The sequence below is a fragment of the Artemia franciscana genome, chromosome 7, assembly GCF_032884065.1.
Source record: "Artemia franciscana chromosome 7, ASM3288406v1, whole genome shotgun sequence".
In the NCBI taxonomy this organism is placed as follows: domain Eukaryota; kingdom Metazoa; phylum Arthropoda; class Branchiopoda; order Anostraca; family Artemiidae; genus Artemia; species Artemia franciscana.
Genome location: NC_088869.1, coordinates 4,832,735 through 4,853,599, shown reverse-complemented (window position 1 = coordinate 4,853,599; position 20,865 = coordinate 4,832,735). Strand labels below are relative to the sequence as shown.

The 20,865-nt window shown below is 34.6% G+C and overlaps 1 protein-coding gene across 1 annotated transcript in view; it reads right to left on the bottom strand.

Annotated features, from left to right (window-relative positions):
* Window positions 1–20,865, bottom strand: part of LOC136028754 (hemicentin-2-like) — a gene marked incomplete in the record, with an annotated part of 380,916 nt that overhangs the window by 6,496 nt on the left and 353,555 nt on the right. Inside the window, 2 exon segments of the mRNA XM_065706639.1 lie at window positions 665–807; window positions 19,419–19,673. Coding sequence (XP_065562711.1) covers window positions 665–807; window positions 19,419–19,673 — 398 coding nt within the window.

Genomic DNA, 20,865 nt, shown 5'->3' with positions numbered 1-20,865 from the left:
TCTCTCTCTCTCTCTTTTTCGGCACCTTTCTTGCCTGTTTTTCTTTTTTCACTTTTTTAGGATAAATTTGACAGTTTGGTCAATTTTTACACCTTGGTCACATTATCCCCCCCCAAGATTCGGCTTATTGGTGCACTTTTCACATTGGGCCTCGCCCGAAATATTGCCCTAGATCCATCCTTGATTTGCACCCCACCAGTCATTTCCATGCAAAACATCTAAAAATATATATAAATGTTAAAAGAAAAAAGAGCATCTTTGAAAAACCTCTCTTTGAGAACTTAAGGCCTTTATGCAAGTCCCGGTCATAGCATTGATTTATTCCTTTGTTTTTAATACCTTTGTATATATTTTCTCTTGTTTTATATCTTTGTTTAAATTTATTTAAGTTTGTAAAAAAGGGATTTAGAAAAAAATATAAAATTTACTTAGATACAAGGTATCAAAGTATGTATGACATGTTCAGTTTGTGTAGAACATAAGCTCTATGGTGACCAGGTTAAGGTTGTTAGTAGGGTTGACCGCTAGTTCTGTCCGCACAAAAACTCAAGTTATATTCTTATAATTTGGGCGTTTCCATTTTTATTTGCGCAGGAAAAGCTCCCTGTTAAAACTTTGGTTAATATGTGTATATAAACCTAACATAGATTTGAATATTTCTTACCTTATAACAATTTATTTTTCCTAATGTTCTAGAACTATAATTAGGAGGTGTGTAGGCATCAACATGTGAGAGGGGTGGTTCTGATGGTCTAAGAATGTCGAACGCTAGCCTTTCATCAACACTAAGAGCTTGTACATAACTTTCTAGAATAAGAATATGATAGAGAATTTAGCAAACAAATAAATTGATCATATTGCCTTTGAAGCATAAGACGGGTGAGATGTACAATAAAGAGTCTTAAACAAAATTGTCAACTTTGAGAAAAATTGTAAGGAGTGTGTTTCCATCCTAATAGACTTAGCTGTTAGTGTTACGATAAAAAACAAGGTTAAGATGCCCTAATATGCTTCATTTGAAATATAACATTACAAAACAAATGCTTTATACATAAAAAAATATGTCTTTTTTCAGTAGAAAGTAAAGAGTGACATTAAAATATAAAATCTACAGAAGTTATTCTGTATTTAAGGATGGATGTCCCTCTTCACCTTCTAGTCTTCAAGTTAAAGTTGAATTATGCATCTTAACAGCTTAAAATACCTCTTGAGCCAAATACCGTTTAATTTCAACAAGAAACCTCTTTAAAGTACTATAAACGTTAGCGTAGTGTGTCGAGGGCTGAGGGGTAGCCCCTATTATTAGAAAAAAATTGTGAGTTTTTCAGTTTTAATGAAACTATACTGTCTTTCGAAAATTAATATTTTTTTATTTACGAAAGTTAAGAAATCTAAAATCTACGAGACTACCAGGAGTAAACTGCATTAGATAGTAAACAATCAGTTTACATCGGACTTCGTCCTAAAAAACACGGCAAAGGCTATAGGAGACCCTGAAAATAAATGGGGAGGTAAAATTCTGGACTTAGATTGCGCAGATGATTAGAGTGGCCTAGACAAAAACGTTAGCAAAATGAATGGACTTTAGGGGAATTTTAAGAGTTCAAAGCACTTCAATAATGTTAAGAAGACTGATCAGTACAGACTAGAAATAAATAAAGATAAGGAGGAAATATCTAGTAATGAGAATAACAATCAAGGGGATAGCTTCACTTACGTGAATAGCATTATTTTTCCGATGGTGGATGGAGTCAAGATATTAAAAGTAGTATATCAGAGGCCCAAGATTCTTTCCAAAGTAAAAAAAAAAAAAAAAAAAAAAAAAAAAAATGGAAGAATAGGAAGATGAGTCTGCAAACCAAGATTAGAATCTTGAAAGCTACAGTAATGTCAGTGACGAAGGTGGATTTGTTAGATTTTTCCTTAGAAAGGGTTTATCAATTTTTATGTGTAACCTTCCCATTTGATTAACCCTATTTCAAAGTGTAAGATGTACGAAAATGTTGTTCGACCCATATTTCGAGGGCTATAGTAAGGGGAATGTTGAGATGAATACAAATGCTTTGCGGATGAGTGATGACAGACTAAAATTGTTTTTCACATTGTAGTGGAGATATTTTAGAAAACATGGCATGATAAAGTATATCCTTATGCCCTTCTTTCAGTCTCCTGCAATCCCTTGGTGTTTGGCTGTTAATAATAAAATAACGAGGGTGAATTGAATGTTCAAGTAACATTGACTTCATAGATAATTTCTTAAACTACATTAGCCTGCAACAACATAAAGAATCCGTCATAACATAAAGAATTCGTTGGTATCCGTCATTGGCTGTCCCAACTTGTTTGGATTTTGTACAAATTGTGGATACTTTTAATTCTTTTAATTTTTGGTCTTTTCTTGAATTTTATTTAATTTTTTTGGCGGTTTTCTTTCATTAGTTTTGTTGTACTTTCCGCGCCTGTTTTTTGTTTTTTTTCTGTCCTAGATCATATTATTTTGTCCGCGTCGAAGAAGAGAGGCGGTTATTCTCTCGAAATATTCGCTTTCTGTGTTTTCTTCAGTATTTTCATTTTGCCTTTAAAAACCCCATTTTTGATTGTTTTCTTTCTTTTTGCATCATTTACTTCATATTTTACAGATATTGGAAAAATGGCTGATTCTGGTACTTATTTCTCTCAGTTACAATAAGATTTCAATTCTAACATTGGACTATCTTGTGTTAAGTCAATGTTTTTAGAGCCGAACATTATAAAGAAACTTATAAAATTGTTATGGGATTGAAGAATTCCTCGTCTTTAGGCCTCGACCATATTCCCAGGAAACTAATCAAGTTCATTCTTCCTTCCATCATTTGTTTCAAAACAAAACTTATTAGCTTCTCTTTTAATTACGGTGTGTCCTCGAATGCACTCAATCATGCTTGAGTAATTATCTCTGCAAGGATGGGCCACAAAATGATCCAGGTTAGTATCGTCCAATATTTCGGTTGTATGTGTTTTCTAATTTTTGAAAAGATGATATTTTCTCGCTTTAAATTTTGTAACTTCTAAAAAAATTTTCAATGATTTTCATTTCGATTCTCGAAAAAATCAGTTGACAGACCATGATTGTGCAATCCTGTAAAATACCTTCATTCTGCGTTGAAATCGTTTTTGATTCCTGCTGCTTTGTTTTTGGATAGAATATAAATTGGTTTCTAACAATTCCTATAAAAATATCCTATTTAATTCGTTCCCAGTGTTTTTTAGCGTGACAATATAATATAATATAACATCATTTGGGACGTGGACGTTAGAACGATTTAATTCGTTCCCAGCGTTTTTAGCTGGTCCACTTTTCCATCTTTTCCACTTTATGGATGTCCACTTTTCCATCTTTTCTGTAAGTTTTTTTTCTAGCTATAATGTATGGGACATATCATTCAGCCACTAAACCCTTACTCGATGTTGAAAAACTTCCTACTCTTCCCTGAGTATTTTAAATTTCACATGCATTGAATTTTTTTATTTATTTTTAATTTATGTGTGTTGGAAAAAATATATTGACTGGCTGTTAAGTGTAAATAACAGATTATTATCGAAATATGTAAGTGACTGATAAATGATATCCTATTTAAAGCCAGGAGTTAATAAAGTAAAGAGATAAAATGATCGATTAAATAATTCTCAAATCATCTGACGATAGAGATACCTAAAAAAAAAGTATTGGATTTATTAAAAAAAAACTTGGGCTTTTGTTATTCTTAAAACAAGACTTGAAATTTCCAATGATGCTGGAGTGTTCAGCACGTGGAAAGAAATAGAGGGATAAGCTCTTCATTTATTTTTATTTTAAGCCCCTTAAGGGTGTTAAAATAGCTCTTTAGTATTTCTTTTAGTGGTTCAGAGGTAGCACCAAACTTAAAAAGTTTAAATTCTCCTGAACTACTTTTAAGACTAAAATACTGCTTTAAGGATGCTACTATTTTTCAGATGAAGATTTTTTTTCTCTTTTTTTTTCTGTAGGATAGAAGAAACATATGTTTCAGCCAACCAAGCGGTGTTTATAGAGATTAATTTACAAAAAAACTTTTCCATTTTCCGAAAAAAAGTAAAGAGCTCCATTTTACTAAAAATGAGCCGTAATAAAGTCAAATCATCCTCCAAACGTAAAGTCACCACACATAAACACCAACAAATAAATTAAACCCAAAGCGAACAGGAATTACAATGAATAACCGAGTCGAACTCAAAACGAGCAGAAATAAATACGTACAGGGTTGACAATGCAAATGTCTTTCCTAGACCAGAACACAATTTAGAGTTGACTGAAATCAACATATTTTAATTGTTTTCAAATTTTAACTTTAATCGATCAAAAATAATTAAGACTTTAAGGAATAAATATCAGTATACTTATATTAAACTGTCAATCCACATTAATTTGATTTTTTTTTGATAAAGTGCAACTAATGTTCTGGTCTTCGGAAGGTATGGAGGGTATTAACCCTACTCATGTTAATTTCTGCTCGTTTTGAGTTTGACTCGGTTATTTTATGTAATTTCTGTTTGTTTCGGGTTTCATTTATATATTGATGTTGATATGTGATGGTTTTACACATGAAAGATTATTTGGAAATATTACTGCTCGTTTTTGGTTTAATGGAGCTCTTTACTTTTCTTTGAAAAATTTATTTTGTGGAAGAGGTTTTTGAAATTAATTTCTGTTCAATTTTTATTGACAAAGTGTTTTTCATGGAAAGAAAAAATAAAATTTTAAATGTTTCTGTCTGTTTCTACAATGATAATTTGTAGTTAGGTTTGCTACTTGCATGTTGGAGAAAATTTTAAAATATTTTTTAACAAAATACATCCTTTTAAAAATCAGGACGCTAGAGTGTTTTTTTAATTTAGCTTTATACCTCCTCAAGTTAACCTGAAAAATAAAGTTATTACCATTCCCAAAATTTGTACGTATGCTCTTTGGCAACCTGGATACATTTACATTCTTTTGATTTGTTAAATTGTAAGAGCAGGTGTAGTAGTAGTAGTAGCCCTGAAAATTTCAACTTAATTTCAGTCTTCCGTTTTTGACATGTTCTGATTCTCACTGCACTTTCCTTCTAACTGTAAGTGTCTTTGCTCTTCATTTTAATTTTTGACACGTTTTGATTAGCGCCGTCGCTTGTCTTCTAACCGCAAGTGTCTTTTTTCTTCATTTTCGTTTTTAGCACGCTCAGATTCTCGATGTCGTATGTCTTCTAGCTGCACAATTCTTTATTCTTCACTTTTGTTTTTAATTTGGTTTGATCCTTGCTGTTGAAAGTCTTCAAGCCGAATTTTTATTTGTTTTATTTGTTATTTAAATTTCAAAAACTACAAAATTATTAAAATGTTATTAATGACTATTCATTTCAAATTTGCGTCTCTAAAATTTCAGGACCCATGGCGAATGCCCCCTTCACGCCCTTCCTCTAAAATCACCTGTGGGGAAAGGGGTGTTGGAGAACTTGTGAAAAACACAAGCCTAAATATGTTAAAGATGTTTGAAAATTCTGATGATTATGCTCCGAAATATCTCCCGTTAGTCTAAGGGAAAATCAAGTCTCTTTGTTGAAAGAGGCCATAACAAATTTGAGCCATAGGTGAGGCTGGATCATTAATTGGATCATTTCTGTTAATTAATTTGGTCAAAGTTGAGCTGCTTTCACTGTTAAGATTATCTTCACTTTCTATTACTGTTTCAAACAGTTCGTGGTAACGAACTGTAGTAAGGAGCGACCCGGCTCAATAGTAACCGAAACTCTAAAAAATTTAATTTTGATGCTAATAGTTACATCAAAAGAATCGCATTTTAATGCTGATTTTAAATATATAAGTTCCATCAAGATTAATCTCACCCATCAAAAGTTACGAGCCTGAGAACATTTCCCTCATTTTAGAAAATAGGGGAGAACACCCTCTAAAAGTCATACAATCTTAACGAATATCACGCCATCAGATTCAGCTTATCAGAGAACCTTATTGTAGAAATTTCAAGCTACTATCTACAAAAATGTGGAATTTCGCATTTTTTGCCAGAAGACAAATCACGGATGCGTGTTTATTTTATTTTATTTATTTATTTTTTTTTTTTTCCAGGGGTGATCGTATCGACTCAGTGGTCCTAGATTGTTGCAAAAGGGCTCATTCTAACGGGCATTAAAAATTCTGGTGCCCTTTTTAAATGACCAAAAAAATTGCAGGGCACCTAGGCCCCCTCCCAAGCTCATTTCTCCCCCAAAGTCACCGGATCAAAATCCTGAGATAGCCATTTTATTCATCACAGTCGAAAAACCTAAAAACTATGTCTTTGGGGACGACTTACTCCCCCGCAGTCCCCATGGGAGGGGCTGCAAGTTACAAACTTTGACCTGTGTTCACATACAGTAATGGTTACTGGGAAGTGTACAAACGTTTTCAGGGGGATTTCGTTTGGTTTGGAGGGGGGGCTACGTGGGAGGATCTTTCCATGGAGGAACTTATCATGGGGGAAGAGACTTTCAAGGAAGGGGCCGCATGATTTTCTAGCACTATTTAAAAAAACAATGAAAAAATAAATATAAAAAGTTTTTTCTACTGTAAATGAGGACAAGAAATTATTACGCATATGAGGGGTTTACCTCCTCGTAATACCTCGCTCTTTACGCTAAAGTATTTTTAGTAATTTCAACTATTTATTCTACGGGCTTTGTGATTCAGGGGTCATTCTTAAGGAATTGGGACAAAATTTAAGCTTTGGTCTAAAGAGCGAGGTATTGACGAGGGGTGAGCCCCCTCATACACGCAACAAAAACATACGAATGTAAAAGTTCGTTACGTAAGTTAATTCGTAAGTTACGTATATTTTTTACTTATGAATAGTTCGTAAAAAATTAAAAGTTTTAGTTACCTTTTTAAGTAATCAGAAAACTGGAGGACAACTAGGCCTCCTCCCTCGCTCCTTTTTATCAAAATCTTCCGATTAAAACTATGAGAAAGCCATTTAGCCAAAAACAAAAAAATTAATCTGCAAATTTCGTTTTAATTATTGATGTGCGGAGAGCCAAGATCAAAACATGCATTAATTCAAAAACGCCCAGAAAGTTTTTTAAATGAAAGTAAGGAGCGACATTAAAACTTAAAACGACCAGAAACTGCTCCGCATATGAAAGGGGCTTTTCCTTCTCAACGCCCCGCTCTTTACACTAAAGTTTTTCTATTGTTGTAAAAAGTAGAGTTAAGAGAAAGAGTAAAACCTTAGTGTAAAGAGCGGGGCGTTGAGGAGGAAAAGCCCCTTTAATATAAGGAGTAATTTCTGTTCGTTTTAATTTTTAATGTTGCTCCTTACTTTCATTTAAAAAACTTGTTTTTTTGTTTAATTACTATAAGGAGACGGAGCTAAGAATCTAATCCCTTTTCAATACCTTCGTTTTCTTGTTCTACTTTCCGTTACTTTTTTTTTAAGTTCTGGCCTTTATGGATTTTATTAGCCTGTTGTAACCAGTGCTGCAACAAGTACTCCAAATTTTTACTTAAGTATCAAGTATTAAGTACTCATTGTTTTTTTTACTTAGATATCAAGTAATAAGTACTTTCCTAATTCTTACTTAAGCATCAAATATCAAGTACTTGCCAAAATTGTACTTAAGTATTATATATATATATATATATATATATATATATATATATATATATATATATATATATATATATATATATATCTGATATAAAGCCCATGCTACCTTTTTTAAAGTCATTCTGAAGGCTTCTTAGCCCCTTCCCTTGCCTATAAAATGTCCCCTGTTTTTCCTCTCTTGGAAATCTTAATCAAGAACCAGAATTTCCGTTTTATCGTTTTAAACGTTTCCCTTGTTCGGCTGGTACACACTCAATGAAGTCCAAGAAAATAATCTTAACCAATTTTCAACACAACGGTTTGACAGGAAAAGACTATCAAAACAATTATGTGGAGTCAAAAGACTCCTGACTGGATCAGACATATCATATGTCTGTGCATGTCTGTGCATAACACAGTGCATGTAGAGTTGAACTTCTGCGGTTAGTGTTCGATCAAATCTGGCACATTTGAAAAAATACAGGGTTATTCTGAAACATGTGGGAATGATGGAAAAAATATTGAAAGTATTGTTTTCCATTGTTTGGCTGGTACACACCAAATGAAGTCCAAAAAATAATCTGAACCAATTTTGAACACAACGGCTTGAAAGCAAAAGACTTTCAAAACAATTAAGTGCAGTCAAAAAACTCCGGGTTGGATCAGACAGATCACATGACTGGATTGCTCTCAGTGCACGTAGAGTTGAAATTCTGGTGATTAGTGTTCAGTCAAATCTGGCACGTTTGAAAAAATACACGGTTATTCTGAAACATATGGGAATGATAAAAAAGATATTGAAAATATTTTTTCCCTTGTTTGGCTGGTAGACTCCCAACGAAGTCCAAAAAATAATCTGAACCAATTTTCAACACAACGACTTGAAAGAAAAAGACTATCAAAACAATTCAGTGAGGTCAAAAAACTTCTGATCTGATCAGACAGATCACATGACAGGAATAATACAGTGCACATAGAGTAGACCTTCTGGCGATTAGTGTTCATTCAAATCTGGCACGTTTGAAAAAATACAGGGTTATTCTGAAACATGTCGGGATGGTGGAAAAAATATTGAAAATAGAAAAATAAACTTTGGATTGGCTTTAAAACAGATAAAAGGTAATAAAGTAGTTCATTCTCTGATTCATTAAGTAAAAACCTTAGCAACAAAAAAAACTCAAATTTAAAATTAAGGAGCCAAGTGAGTCAGTTGCAGACTTTTTTAATAAGAGAAATCAAAGCTCAGTAATCGAAAATCAAATGATGACATGTCTCGCCCTCGGCACCTTTACAAGGAAACTGCCTCAAGTTTTTAAGTTAAAGTTCAGACTCGCTATGAAAATGTATGGAATCTACATCTTTTGGCTGGTTTTACCTCAAACAAGCCGCATAATGTGTAGTCAATTCAGATGGTCGGTAAAACTCCCTACAAACATTTATTAGAAAATCATGGGCCTGCAGCAAGCCCGCTGATTCATACGCATTCTATACGGCTGGTCAAACTGCAGAATGAATGAATGAACTTTATTATCCGTAAAAGTATAAAAAAGAACAAAATGCGGAATATTATAAATAAACAAAAACGATAAACAGCAAGAAAAAAATTCAAAGTAACAAAAGACAACATGGACTAATTAACCAGTATCAATATGGAAAAAAGGCTGCAGAGGGTCGTAAACGTGAATAAAGTAGATAGTCTTTTTACATAAATCATCACTGGAAGACCGAATCCAAGAAGAATTAAACCAGATCGAGCAATTATTTTTCTGTTTTGGTGCCATCTAGGAAGCCGGAGGGGGATTTGCCAATATCTGAAGTAAGCCGCACGTAGAGTATGGGGATTTTTCTTACGAAACAGATGAGCCATGCCTGATGAAAACAAAAGCACAGGGGCACAATAAGCGTTATAAATCATGCACAAACCGTTGCGGTTGTAACGGCTTTTGTTTGGGGATATTTTTCCGTAAGCGACGCGTAGGTTTTTCACGGCTTGATTCACTAGGGATGAAAAGGTAGTGGAAAGTGTTGGACCGAAACACAGACCAAGCCAACTAACTAAAGAAGAACATGGCAGAATTGCAGTCCCAGCAACGGATGGAGCGACCACATAAGGACTATTAAAACAAATAAACTCGCATTTAGACGGATTAACTGACGGTCGAATGTTAGATAGTTCATTGGTTAATATAGTAAAATTGGAAAGCAATCCACGGCGAGTCCGGGCAACAAGAAGAACGTCGTCTGCATATGCAACAGAAGACAAACCAATATTACCGTAAGAAACTGAACTTTTAAGGGAACGCAGGAACGATGCAAGCACACATTTAAAGACAATACGGCAGAAGTTGCAACCCATCTATTTCTAGCAGAGTTTTCACACCATAAAGTGGCAAAAACCATGAGACTAAGTCGAAAATCTTCTGAGAAAATAGGAATAAAATAAGAGCTAAGAGCTCATATGGCACTTGTGATAAGGTCGGAAGAGCCAAGAGCTCATATGGCTTTGCTAGAGCCAAGAGCTCTAGCAAAATTATAAGAATAAATAGATTAATTTAGAAGAAAAAACAGAAGCTTAATGCTGGTCGGCATTTAAAATAAGAGCTCTAAGACACAAGGTCCTTTTAAATATCAATATTCATTAAGATCCGATCACCCACTTGCAAGTTAAAAATACCTCATTTTTCTAATTTTTTCTCTACCTTCAGCCCTCCCGCAGATGGTTGAATCGGAGAAATCAACTTTACCAAGTCAATTTGTGCAAGTCCCTGACACGCCTACCAACTTTATTATCCTAGCACGTCCAGAAGTACCGAACTCGTCAAAGCACTGGACACCCCTAACTACCCCAAAGAGATTATATCCATTCCGGTTTCGTCAATCACGTATCTACGACATTTGCTTATTCTACCCACCCCGATCTCTCAACTCTAAGCTTTTTTCAAGATTTCCGGTTTCCCCCTCCAACTCTCCCCTAATGTCACCAGAACTGGTCGGGGTTTAAAATAAGAGATCTGAGACATGAGTTCCTTCTTAATATCAAATTCAAAAATACCTCACGAACGGTCACCCGCTCTTATGTTAAAAATACCTCAATTTTTGTAATTTTTTCGAATTAACAGCCCCTCCAACTCCCCCAAAGAGAGCGAATCCATTTCGGTTATGTCAATCACGTATCTAGGACATCTGCTTATTCTTCCCACCAAGTTTTATCCTGATCACTCCACTCTAAGCGTTTCCCAAGATTTCCCCCCCCCCCAAATCTCCCCCCCCAATGACACTGGATCCGGTCGGGATTTAAAACATGAGATCTGAGTTACGAGGTCCTTCTAATATGAAATTTCATCCGATGAAATTCAAGATCCGATCACTCCTTTGTAAGTTAAAAATACCTCCTTTTTTCTAATTTTTCAGAATTAGCGCTCCCCCAACTCCCCAAAAGAGAGTGAATTCGTTCTGTTTATGTCAATCACGTATCTAGGACTTGTGCTCATTTTTCCCACTAAGTTTCATCCCGATCCCTCCACTTTAAGCATTTTCCAAGATTTTAGGTTTTCCCCTCCAATGTCACCTGATCCGGTCGGAATTTAAAGTAAGAGCTCTGATACATGATATCCTTCTAAATCTCAAATTTAATTAAGATCCGATCTAATTTTTCCAAATTAACCGTCCCCCCACCCCCCCCCCCCAGATGGCCGAATCGGGGAAACAACTATTTCAAATCTAATCTGGTCCAATTTAATTTTAATTCCCTGATACGCCTGCCGAATTTCATCGTCCTAGCTTATCTGGAAGTGCCTAAACTAGCAAGACCGGGACTAACAGACCTACGGAATTTGTGATCACTGTATGTCACTTGGTAAATACCAAGTGCCATACAAAGTAATTTTTCTCTGGGGACGGAATATTTGGTTGAAGATTGGCTTCAGTATGACTTATTTTGGAAAAGGGTTATTTCCAGGCTTTGGGCAAGCCATGGGTGGAAGTAGTTATAGGTCCTACTAAACTGAAGGAAAACTCGACTTTCTTAAAACTTGAAACCCCCTCGCCTTATTTTAGATAGGGCTTGTGATATCAGAGCTGGATATGAGCCCTGATCCTAGTCATCTTTGGTCTAGCTTTTATTTGGATCCGTTATTCCATTCACATGTTACTTGACCAAAAGCTTGACTTTTTTCAGCGCTTAAAACCCACTCTCCCTCGTTCTATTTGAGCTAGGTTTTTCATCTCAAAATGTGATGCCTGTCACGGTCTTAGGCACCTTTGGTTCAATATTCACTGAGATCCATCAATCTCTCGCAAGCTACACTGAGTTAAATGAAAAACTCAACTTTTAATTAAGCTTAGGTCTCCATTCCAGAACTCAATGCATATCATACTCTTAGGCATCTTTATTCAATTTTCATCGAAGTTCATCTCCATATGCAAATTACAGTGCATTAAATGAACAACTCGAACTCTTAAAGCCCCATCGCCCTAATTAAGCTCAATTTTAATCCAAATAGTTCAATTTCAATACAAATCTGACTGGCGGTTCTCCCGCTATACTCGATTGCACAGACGAACGGACAGACAGACAGATCTCAAAAACCTATCTTGATGGGTATTTTCCACTGTCCAAATAGGTGATGATACCTGCATGATGATATGCCATTGTTTTCCTTTTTTCGGATCCAATTAGCCAACATGGCTACCTAAGACGTTGCAAAATCCGTTTGTCCGTCTGTCTGTCTGTCCGTCCGTCTGTGTAATCACGTATAGGGGAGGGGGAACGTTGGTTGGATTTGGATGAAAATTTTGATGGCCAGATTTGGTGCCAAGGATTATGAGACACATCAAGTTGAAAGATGAAGACCCTAGCTCAAATAAAACAGGGGGGAGAGGGCTTTACCTGCTAAAAACAGTTTTTTCGTTTAATTCAGAGTAACTTGCGACTGGAGTGATAAATCTGAATGAAAATTGAACCAAAGAGGCCTAAGACCATGACACATATCAAATTTTGAGATAAAGACCCTAGCTCAAATTTAACAAGGGGAGTGGGTTTTAATTCCTGAAAAATTTAAGTTTTCTGTTTAATTTAGTATAACTTACAAATGGAGCAACGGATACGAATCTAAACTATACCAAAGATGCCTAAGATCAGGGCTCATATCAAGCTCTGGTATCACAAACCCTATCTCAAATAGGGCAAGGGGGAGAGGGTTTCAAGTCTTAAGAAAGTTGAGTTTTCCTTTAATTTAGTAGGGCCTATAACTTATGACTGGAGTGACAAATCTGAAGTCAGATTCGTCTAAATACCTGAATTTGCTGGAACAAATTTGACAAAATACCACTGTATTGGATCCTGCTAGAATTCCCTAGACTTGTTTATTGCAGACAACATTTAGATGGGCAAAGATTCATAGCTTCAGTAGTTTTACCAGTAATATGGTCCTGAAGATGATGAAATGGTAGAAATCTGGTTCAGTTGACGAGATGACGAAACTTAAACACTAATTTCAGAAATATAAGCCCAAATGGACTAAAGTTTGCAACATTTAGCACAAAACAAGGGATTTTAGCTCACTGTCGACCAGTGAACTGTGAAATAATTTCAATTTTCTTTGTTATATAACTTTTAAACAAAAACTAAACCAAGTGTTAATAATATTATATTTTTTTTTCAAAAACAAATACCTTATTTCATATCCAAAAATAGGGCATGGAGCTATATCTGAGTTTACTCTAAATCTAAAGTGTGATGTTTTCTTGTACATTGCCAAAGCACAGACACACAAAAGCTATATCTGAGTTTGCTCTAAATTTAAAGGTAATGTTTTCTTGTACATTGTCAAAGCACACACACACAAAATTTTCGTGTCAAAGGTAAAGTATTTGAAAAACAAGTGCATTAAAAGTATCTTAAGTAATAAGTATTTCGTAATCTTACTTAAGTATCAAGTAAAAAGTACACCCTGGAATTTTTACTTAAGCACAATTACAAGTAATGGAAAATTTTACTTAAGTAGCACTTCAAGTAAAAGTACTTCAAGTAAGTGACAGCACTGGTTGTAACCAAATAAAATTGATAAAAATCATTTTTTTAATAACGTTATAAAACCATCAAAGTTGAGAGCTGGACAAAGCTGTTTTTTATGGAACTGGTTCAGAAACCGAAAGCTTGGTCATCTTATATCGCTGAGCCTAGGGACGCACTTATTCTGAATTAATAATTTATCGAAGATGTAGGTGCCCAGCGGTCCTGATCCTCGGACTAAGTGAGCATGTGCTCTTCCACCTGGTGTGGGGAGGGATATACCAAGTGATTGAAAAGCAGAGACAGCCCCTTCCTGTCTTTTCAGTGATTAAAAAGTTACTATTTAACAAAGACGTTACTCAGTTAAATTTAAAAACATTACAAAATACAAGAATAAACAATGTACACAAATAAAAAAAAACGTAAATTAAATAGTGGAAACAGCTTTTACTAAGACTATCAGCAATGAGTTGCTGCAGAAGACAGTAGTGTACTGTAAACAATCTTTCGGGTGGGTGATGGCTAGTGTAATAAGCTCGGCTTTTTTTCTCAGCTTTAACGTTAATATTAAAGTGCATATCCCCCTTCCACCTATCTCAACTCCTGCGCCCTTTATAGGAGAATAAATCCCGCAATTGGACTACGCAATATTTCAACAACTCCGTACATCGCGGTTTAAATTGCCTTTGTTGAAACCACGTGCAGGAAAATTACAACCCCGTTCATTTTTTTTACATCGGAAGCTGTGAGACATATTAGACTCGACGAGGCCGCCGTAAAGTACCACATGATACACTAAAAGTGCAGTTTGGGTAACATTTTTTTGAATGGAAACCCTGGACTTGACGTAGCAGAGAGAGCTAATAATGAGCTCATTTATGAACTAATTTTATGTTCAATTGCTCTTTAAATAAAATGGATCGCATTGAACCCAAAAAGTGCACTTTGGGCTGTTTTTTTTTTTTTTTATTTAGAAAAATATAAAATAACTAAAAGGATGTTATTCAATGAAAAATATCGCCCGACAAATTCCCCTTCCCCCCAACCTTGCGGAGATTCTCCTTCATGAAGAGTCCCACCCGAAAATTTTTCACACATTCGAAATAGCGACGGTATTTTTAACTTAAAGTAGCCAAAAAAAAATGTTTTAATTGTGGTGAAATGTTTAATTAAGAATATCCAGAAAATTTGAAAATTTTTTAGCAGCATTGTGGTAGAAACCTTACGTTTATTAAAATTTGTCAGACATGCCGATTGGATGGGAAAATTGTATACACATAGTTGGAAAAATACCTTTCCCCTTTTTATCTTTGCAAAAAAACAGGGTAGGGGGGGGGGGGCTGAGTATTATTTTATGTCTAAAATTCCGTTAAGCAAGCGAATCTCAGTCTCCTAGTGCTGCATGTTAAAAGTGATAACATTAGATATAGAGTATAGGTTGGTACCTCTTATATATGAAGCTAAAATTTCTAAATTGTGAGAAAAAAAAAAAAAAAATACACATATTGTTCAGATTCAATTTATCCTATTTGCAGCAGACATTTCGTAGAGAAAGCTGATGGAGGGATAGATCAAAGAGTTTGTGGTAACGAACTGCAGCTAAGGCATGACCCGGCTAAATAGTAACCGGAACTCTAAAAAACGTAATTTTAATACCAATAGACATATCAAAAGAATTGGCTTATTATGCTGATTTCAAATATATAAGTTTTAAATATTTAAGTACCCATCAAAGGTTAAGAGCCTGAGAAAATTTGCTTGATTTTCGAAAAAAGGGGGAAACATCCCTTAATAGACATAGAATCTTAGTAAATATCAAACTATCGGACTAAGCGTATTAGAGAACTCTACAGTGGAGATTTCTAGCTTCAATCTGCAAAAATATGGAAAAATGTGGAATTTTGTAACTTTTGCCAGAATAAAGATCATGGATGCGTGTTTATTTGTCGTTTTTTGTTTTTCACAAGGGTGATCGTATAGACCCCGTGGTCCTAAAATATCAGAAGAGGGCTAATTTGAACGAAAATTAAATGTTCTAGGGTCATTTTTAAGTGACCAAAAAGATTGGAAGATAGCTAGGACCCCTCCCATGCCCTTTTTTCTCAAAATTATTCGATCAAAATTTTGAGATAGCCATTTTGTTCAGCATAGTTGAAAAACCTAACAACTATGCCTTTGGAGATATCATGATCTTTCCAGACCCTGGGGAAGTTACGAACTTGCCCATTGCTTACGTATAGTATGTGGTATTGGAAAGTATGCATAAATATTTTGGATGGAAGGGGAATTTCTGCTGGTGGAATATTCCAGGGGATAGTTTTCCATGGGGAGTGAAGTTTCCAGGAAGTAAATTTCTCAAAAAAACTTTTACAATGAGGGAATTTGCCAAATGCAAAATTTTTGCCTGAAGAAAGATCACGGATATGTGTTTTTGTGTTGTTTTTTTTTTGTTTTTTTTTTTTTTGCCAGGAGTGATCGTATCGACCCACTGGTCTTTTAAAGTTAAAAGAGATTAAAAGTGATTCAATTTAGGAATTAATGTTAGGCTTTTATAGAACATGAAAATATCTGTCCAAAAATTAGAGAAGAATTTAATTTTCTAACTTTTTCTAAGAACTGCTCTCTAAAATTTCTAGAAATGGTTCTGGAAAACTGACTATCAAAAATGTAAATCCTGACTTTTTTTTTAATGAAATGTTTGAATTTATCGAATTATTTGAAATTACATACACCCCCATGCGCATAGGGTGCGGGCCTATACATTAACAAGACAACTTTAGATTTAATCTAGCTTATACGGGGGGGGGGGGATGGGGTCCTAAATTTTCTTCAGCATATCAGTACTCGTCTACGAAAAGGGGATGGCAGATCCGAACGAAACTTAGTAAAAATATGGATCTTGCATCCTAGTGGGGTTTCCATAGCCCGACCACAGTGTTCACTTTCTGAAAAATGAGGAAGGGGGGAGGGGTCTAATATCTCATATTTCAAATATCCACAAGAACGTTTTCTTAAGGATTAATAGAATATCAAACAGTTCGTGGTAACGAACTATAGTAGGGAGCGACCCGGCTCAATAGTAACCGAAACTCTAAAAAACGGAAATTTGATACCAATATTTACATCAGAAGGATCGCATTTTTATGCTGATTTTAGATATATAAGTTTCATTAAGTTGAGTCTTACCTATCAAAAGTTACGAGCCTGAGAAAATTTGCCTTATTTTAGAAAATAGGGTGAAACACCCCCTAAAAGTCATTTAATCTTAACAAAAATCACACCATCAAATGCAAAGTATCAGTCAACCCTGTTATTGAAGTTTCAAGCTCCAATCTATAAAAATGTGGAATTTTGTATTTTTTGCCAGAAGGCAGATCGCGGATGCGTGTTAATTTGTTTTTTGTTTTTGACAAAAAAAGCAAAAAATCAACCCAATCTTGGTGCTTAAGTTCAACTTTTTTAAAATAAGGTTTATTGGAATACTCTAAACATAGCCAGTTGGTAAATGCAAGTTTTTTATCTCTCTGTTACCTTTTAAAAATTTGAACTAAAAATTTGAAGTATTGCAATAGAACAATGGTTAATTCACAAAGAAAGAGAGGCACTACTCGTACAAATGTATTGTCATAACGTTTTGTTCTTGTTATCGGCTTAAATATGTGCAGAAAAAAAATGATCAGGTAGATTTTAACTTTCGTTTTTTTCTGAATAAGAACTTCATGGAGGAAAATAGCCACTAGAAGGAAAGTTAAAAAAAACGGTTTAAGGGGCTTTCCTTTTCTGATTTACACATGAGGAATAATGAGATCGCATTATAAAAATATAGTACGTCAGAGACTTAAACATTGTGTTTAAGTCAAAGAAATATTAAAACCGCTTTAAAACCAGCCGGGAAATATTTTTGAGCACACTTTTATCCCCCTGTCTCTATTACAGAGATGCTTACACAGAAAATCAACCCTAAAAAATTTTTTTCGAGGAGAAACCCCGTGGATAATTTCTCCCGTGGATAGCCCTCCCTCCAGGGAAAAATCCTCTAGAAAATTCCAACCGGATGAAAACTTCCCCTGTATAATTACCCTTAGCATGTCCACACGTAAATTTTTGGGCAAAGCGAAAGTAAAACAAATAAAAGGAATTTCGTATAGGAATTCCCCCAGTGTAAAATTTCCCCTGGAATGTCAACACCCCCCCCCCCCGTAAACTTCCCTCTTTGTGGAATATTCTCCATGTGGAAAATCCTCCCAACAGAAATCCACCCAGACAATGTCAGTATATTTCCCAATAACAAATACTATACATATATAATGGGAATAATTGATGACTTACAAACCCTTCCAGCGGGCTATGAAAAGCCAGGTTATTCCCAAAGGCTTATTTACTGGAACTTCTAACTAGGCTGAACAATACGTCTCGTGATAATCTAGGGCAATTGATTTTATAGAATCACCCCTAGGGAAAAAAACAAACAAATAAACAAAGTAAATAAACCCATATCCATGATCTTTCTTCAGGCAAAAAAATTCAAGATTCTATATTTTTGCAGATGGGGCCTTGAAACATCGGCAATAGTATTAGTTAAAAAGCAGAATCTGTTGGTGTGATTTCCATTATCGTTTCTTCACTTTAGGGATTGTTTCCCCCTTTTTCGAATATCAGGTAAATTTTCTCTGGCTCGTAGCATTTTGATGGGTAGCACTAAACTTAATTAGTCTTATGTGCTTGGAATCAGCATAATAAGCAGATTCTTTTGATATTTCCATTGATTTAAATTAATATAAAAATTGATACGAAGCTGCATCACTCCTTACTACAGTTCCTAACAACGAACGCTTTAATATACTCCTAAGTAAAATATATGAAAAAAAAAATGAAAATGCAGTTTTCCAACAAAGTACGGACAACGATATAAGCAATATAATGTGATACCAAACCTTCATATTGTATTCGTTATATTAAATGAGATATCAATATATATTATGGATTCATGCACACTATCTTTATAAGTGATCAATAATTGTGTATGAATGCGTGTTCTCGAAAACGGCTCCCTATTTTGTTTTTAGGAAAATTGGTACATTGGGGTTCTTGCATAAAAAAAATATCTAGATAGGTCAGAGGTCTGAGAAAATTCGTTAACAGCCTTAATTTTGGTTTTTGACAATGACGTCATGTACTATGTTAGTATATCATATAAGTGTTTCTTACGGCATCATATGTGAAATCATATGAGTTCTTATATGATGTCATGCATAGCATAAATGAGACTGTTGAGTTTCTAACACAATAGTTATTTACATAATAATTATTTACAATAATAATGTCTGTTGGAAAGCCCAACAAACGAAAATTTACAGTTGCGACAATACCAATACGGACATCTAAAGCAAAGTTCATTACTAAATTGTCTGAAGTAATCGAAATCCAAAAAACGTTTCAAAAATGAAAATGAAGAGCAAAGGCGCGGGCGGTTAGAAAATATGTGTGAAAGACAATTCGAGTGTGTTAAAAATAAAAATGAAGACCAAAGACACACACGGTTAGAATACTTTTCCTTATCAATATTTTTTTTATGATAATTCATTAAGCTTCAACTTTTCAATCAAGGGTCTATGTCCATAAGAGCATCAAAACTATGTATTTATTTGCATTTGTTTAGGGTATTACAAGGTTACAAGGGAGTTTGACAAGTTTCAAATAAGTCTTGAAACAGTTGGTTTCTTACAATCTCTTCATTTTGTGAATTACTATATTAATTAAACAAAAAAGATAATAGTACAAAATAGATACCTTCGTGAAGTATTAAATCTGGCTCAACTTTAACAGCTCCACTACCTGAAGTACCATCGCTCCAACTACTGCTTGCTGCCAGAGTCTGCTTTTCTGCCTCTAGACGCATGGCCTCATTTCGACGACGTTTTCTCAACCTCCGTTGTCTATGAACGATCAAACCAATTACAACCAGCAGAAGAATGATAGTTCCGGCAGCCCCAGCAAGTATAGCGAATAATGGTGTCATGTAAAATTGTAGTGCTAGTGTTTGTCCTGAAAATTGCAAATCCGATTTTCAAAAACAATAACATTAGCAATTTACAAAATTGCTAATTTTCATAGCAAATAAAGCAACAATTTATATTAGCCTATCAGACTTGCCAAACCCAACCAAAAGACATAATTGGTTTTCATTCAGTTCGTGGCTAAAACTTCTTCAGCCTGTAAAGTTATTACTGTTGACTTAGTACTAAGCCTCCACATAATGTATGATAAGGTTAGAAAATAAATGCAAAAAACAAAACCAGATGTGAACAATTTTCTGCCAGTTTAAAAATACAAAAAAAAACAAAGTAGATATTTCTGCAAAACCCACGCAAAGATATCTCTCTCCCTCTTTCTTTCTCTTTATCTGTAATTTTCTCTGTCTCTCTCTCGCTCTCTTTCTGTATATATATATATATATATATATATATATATATATATATATATATATATATATATATATATATATATATATATATATATATATATATATATATAACTTCGTGCCCCCCAAGCCCCCCGCGCGCGTAAGTCATTACGAGCCATTGTAGTTGTGTCACTGTGTCCCACCTGTGAATTCAGTTCTAAGGTTAGAAAAAAATGCAAAAAACAAAACCAGATGTGAACAATTTTCTGCCAGTTTAAAAATACAAAAAAACAAAGTAGATATTTCTGCAAAACCTCCGCAAAGATATCTCTCTCTCTCTTTCTTTCTCTTTATCTGTAATTTTCTCTGTCTCTCTCTCGCTCTCTTTCTGTATATATATATATATATATATATATATATATATATATATATATATATATATATATATATATATATATATATATATATATATATATATATATATATATATATATAACTTCGTGCCCCCCCAAGCCCCCCGCGCGCGTAAGTCGTTACGAGCCATTGTAGTTGTGTCACTGTGTCCCACCTGTGAATATAGATAAAAGAGAAAAGATTTCTCTTTTCGTTATAGATATATATATGTTTTTAACTACGTAAAACTTGCGAATATACAACATTCTTCGATGTCCCATTGTCGTCATTTATATTCCCAGTATCCCGGTCGTCATTTGTGTCTCAGTGTCCAAGTCTGTAATTTCTCTTTGAGTGTCCCGGTCGTCATTTATATTCCCTGTGTCCCGGCTTTTAGTTTTCTTTTTCTCCTTTATTTTTCAGTTTTTTCCCTTTTTTAGT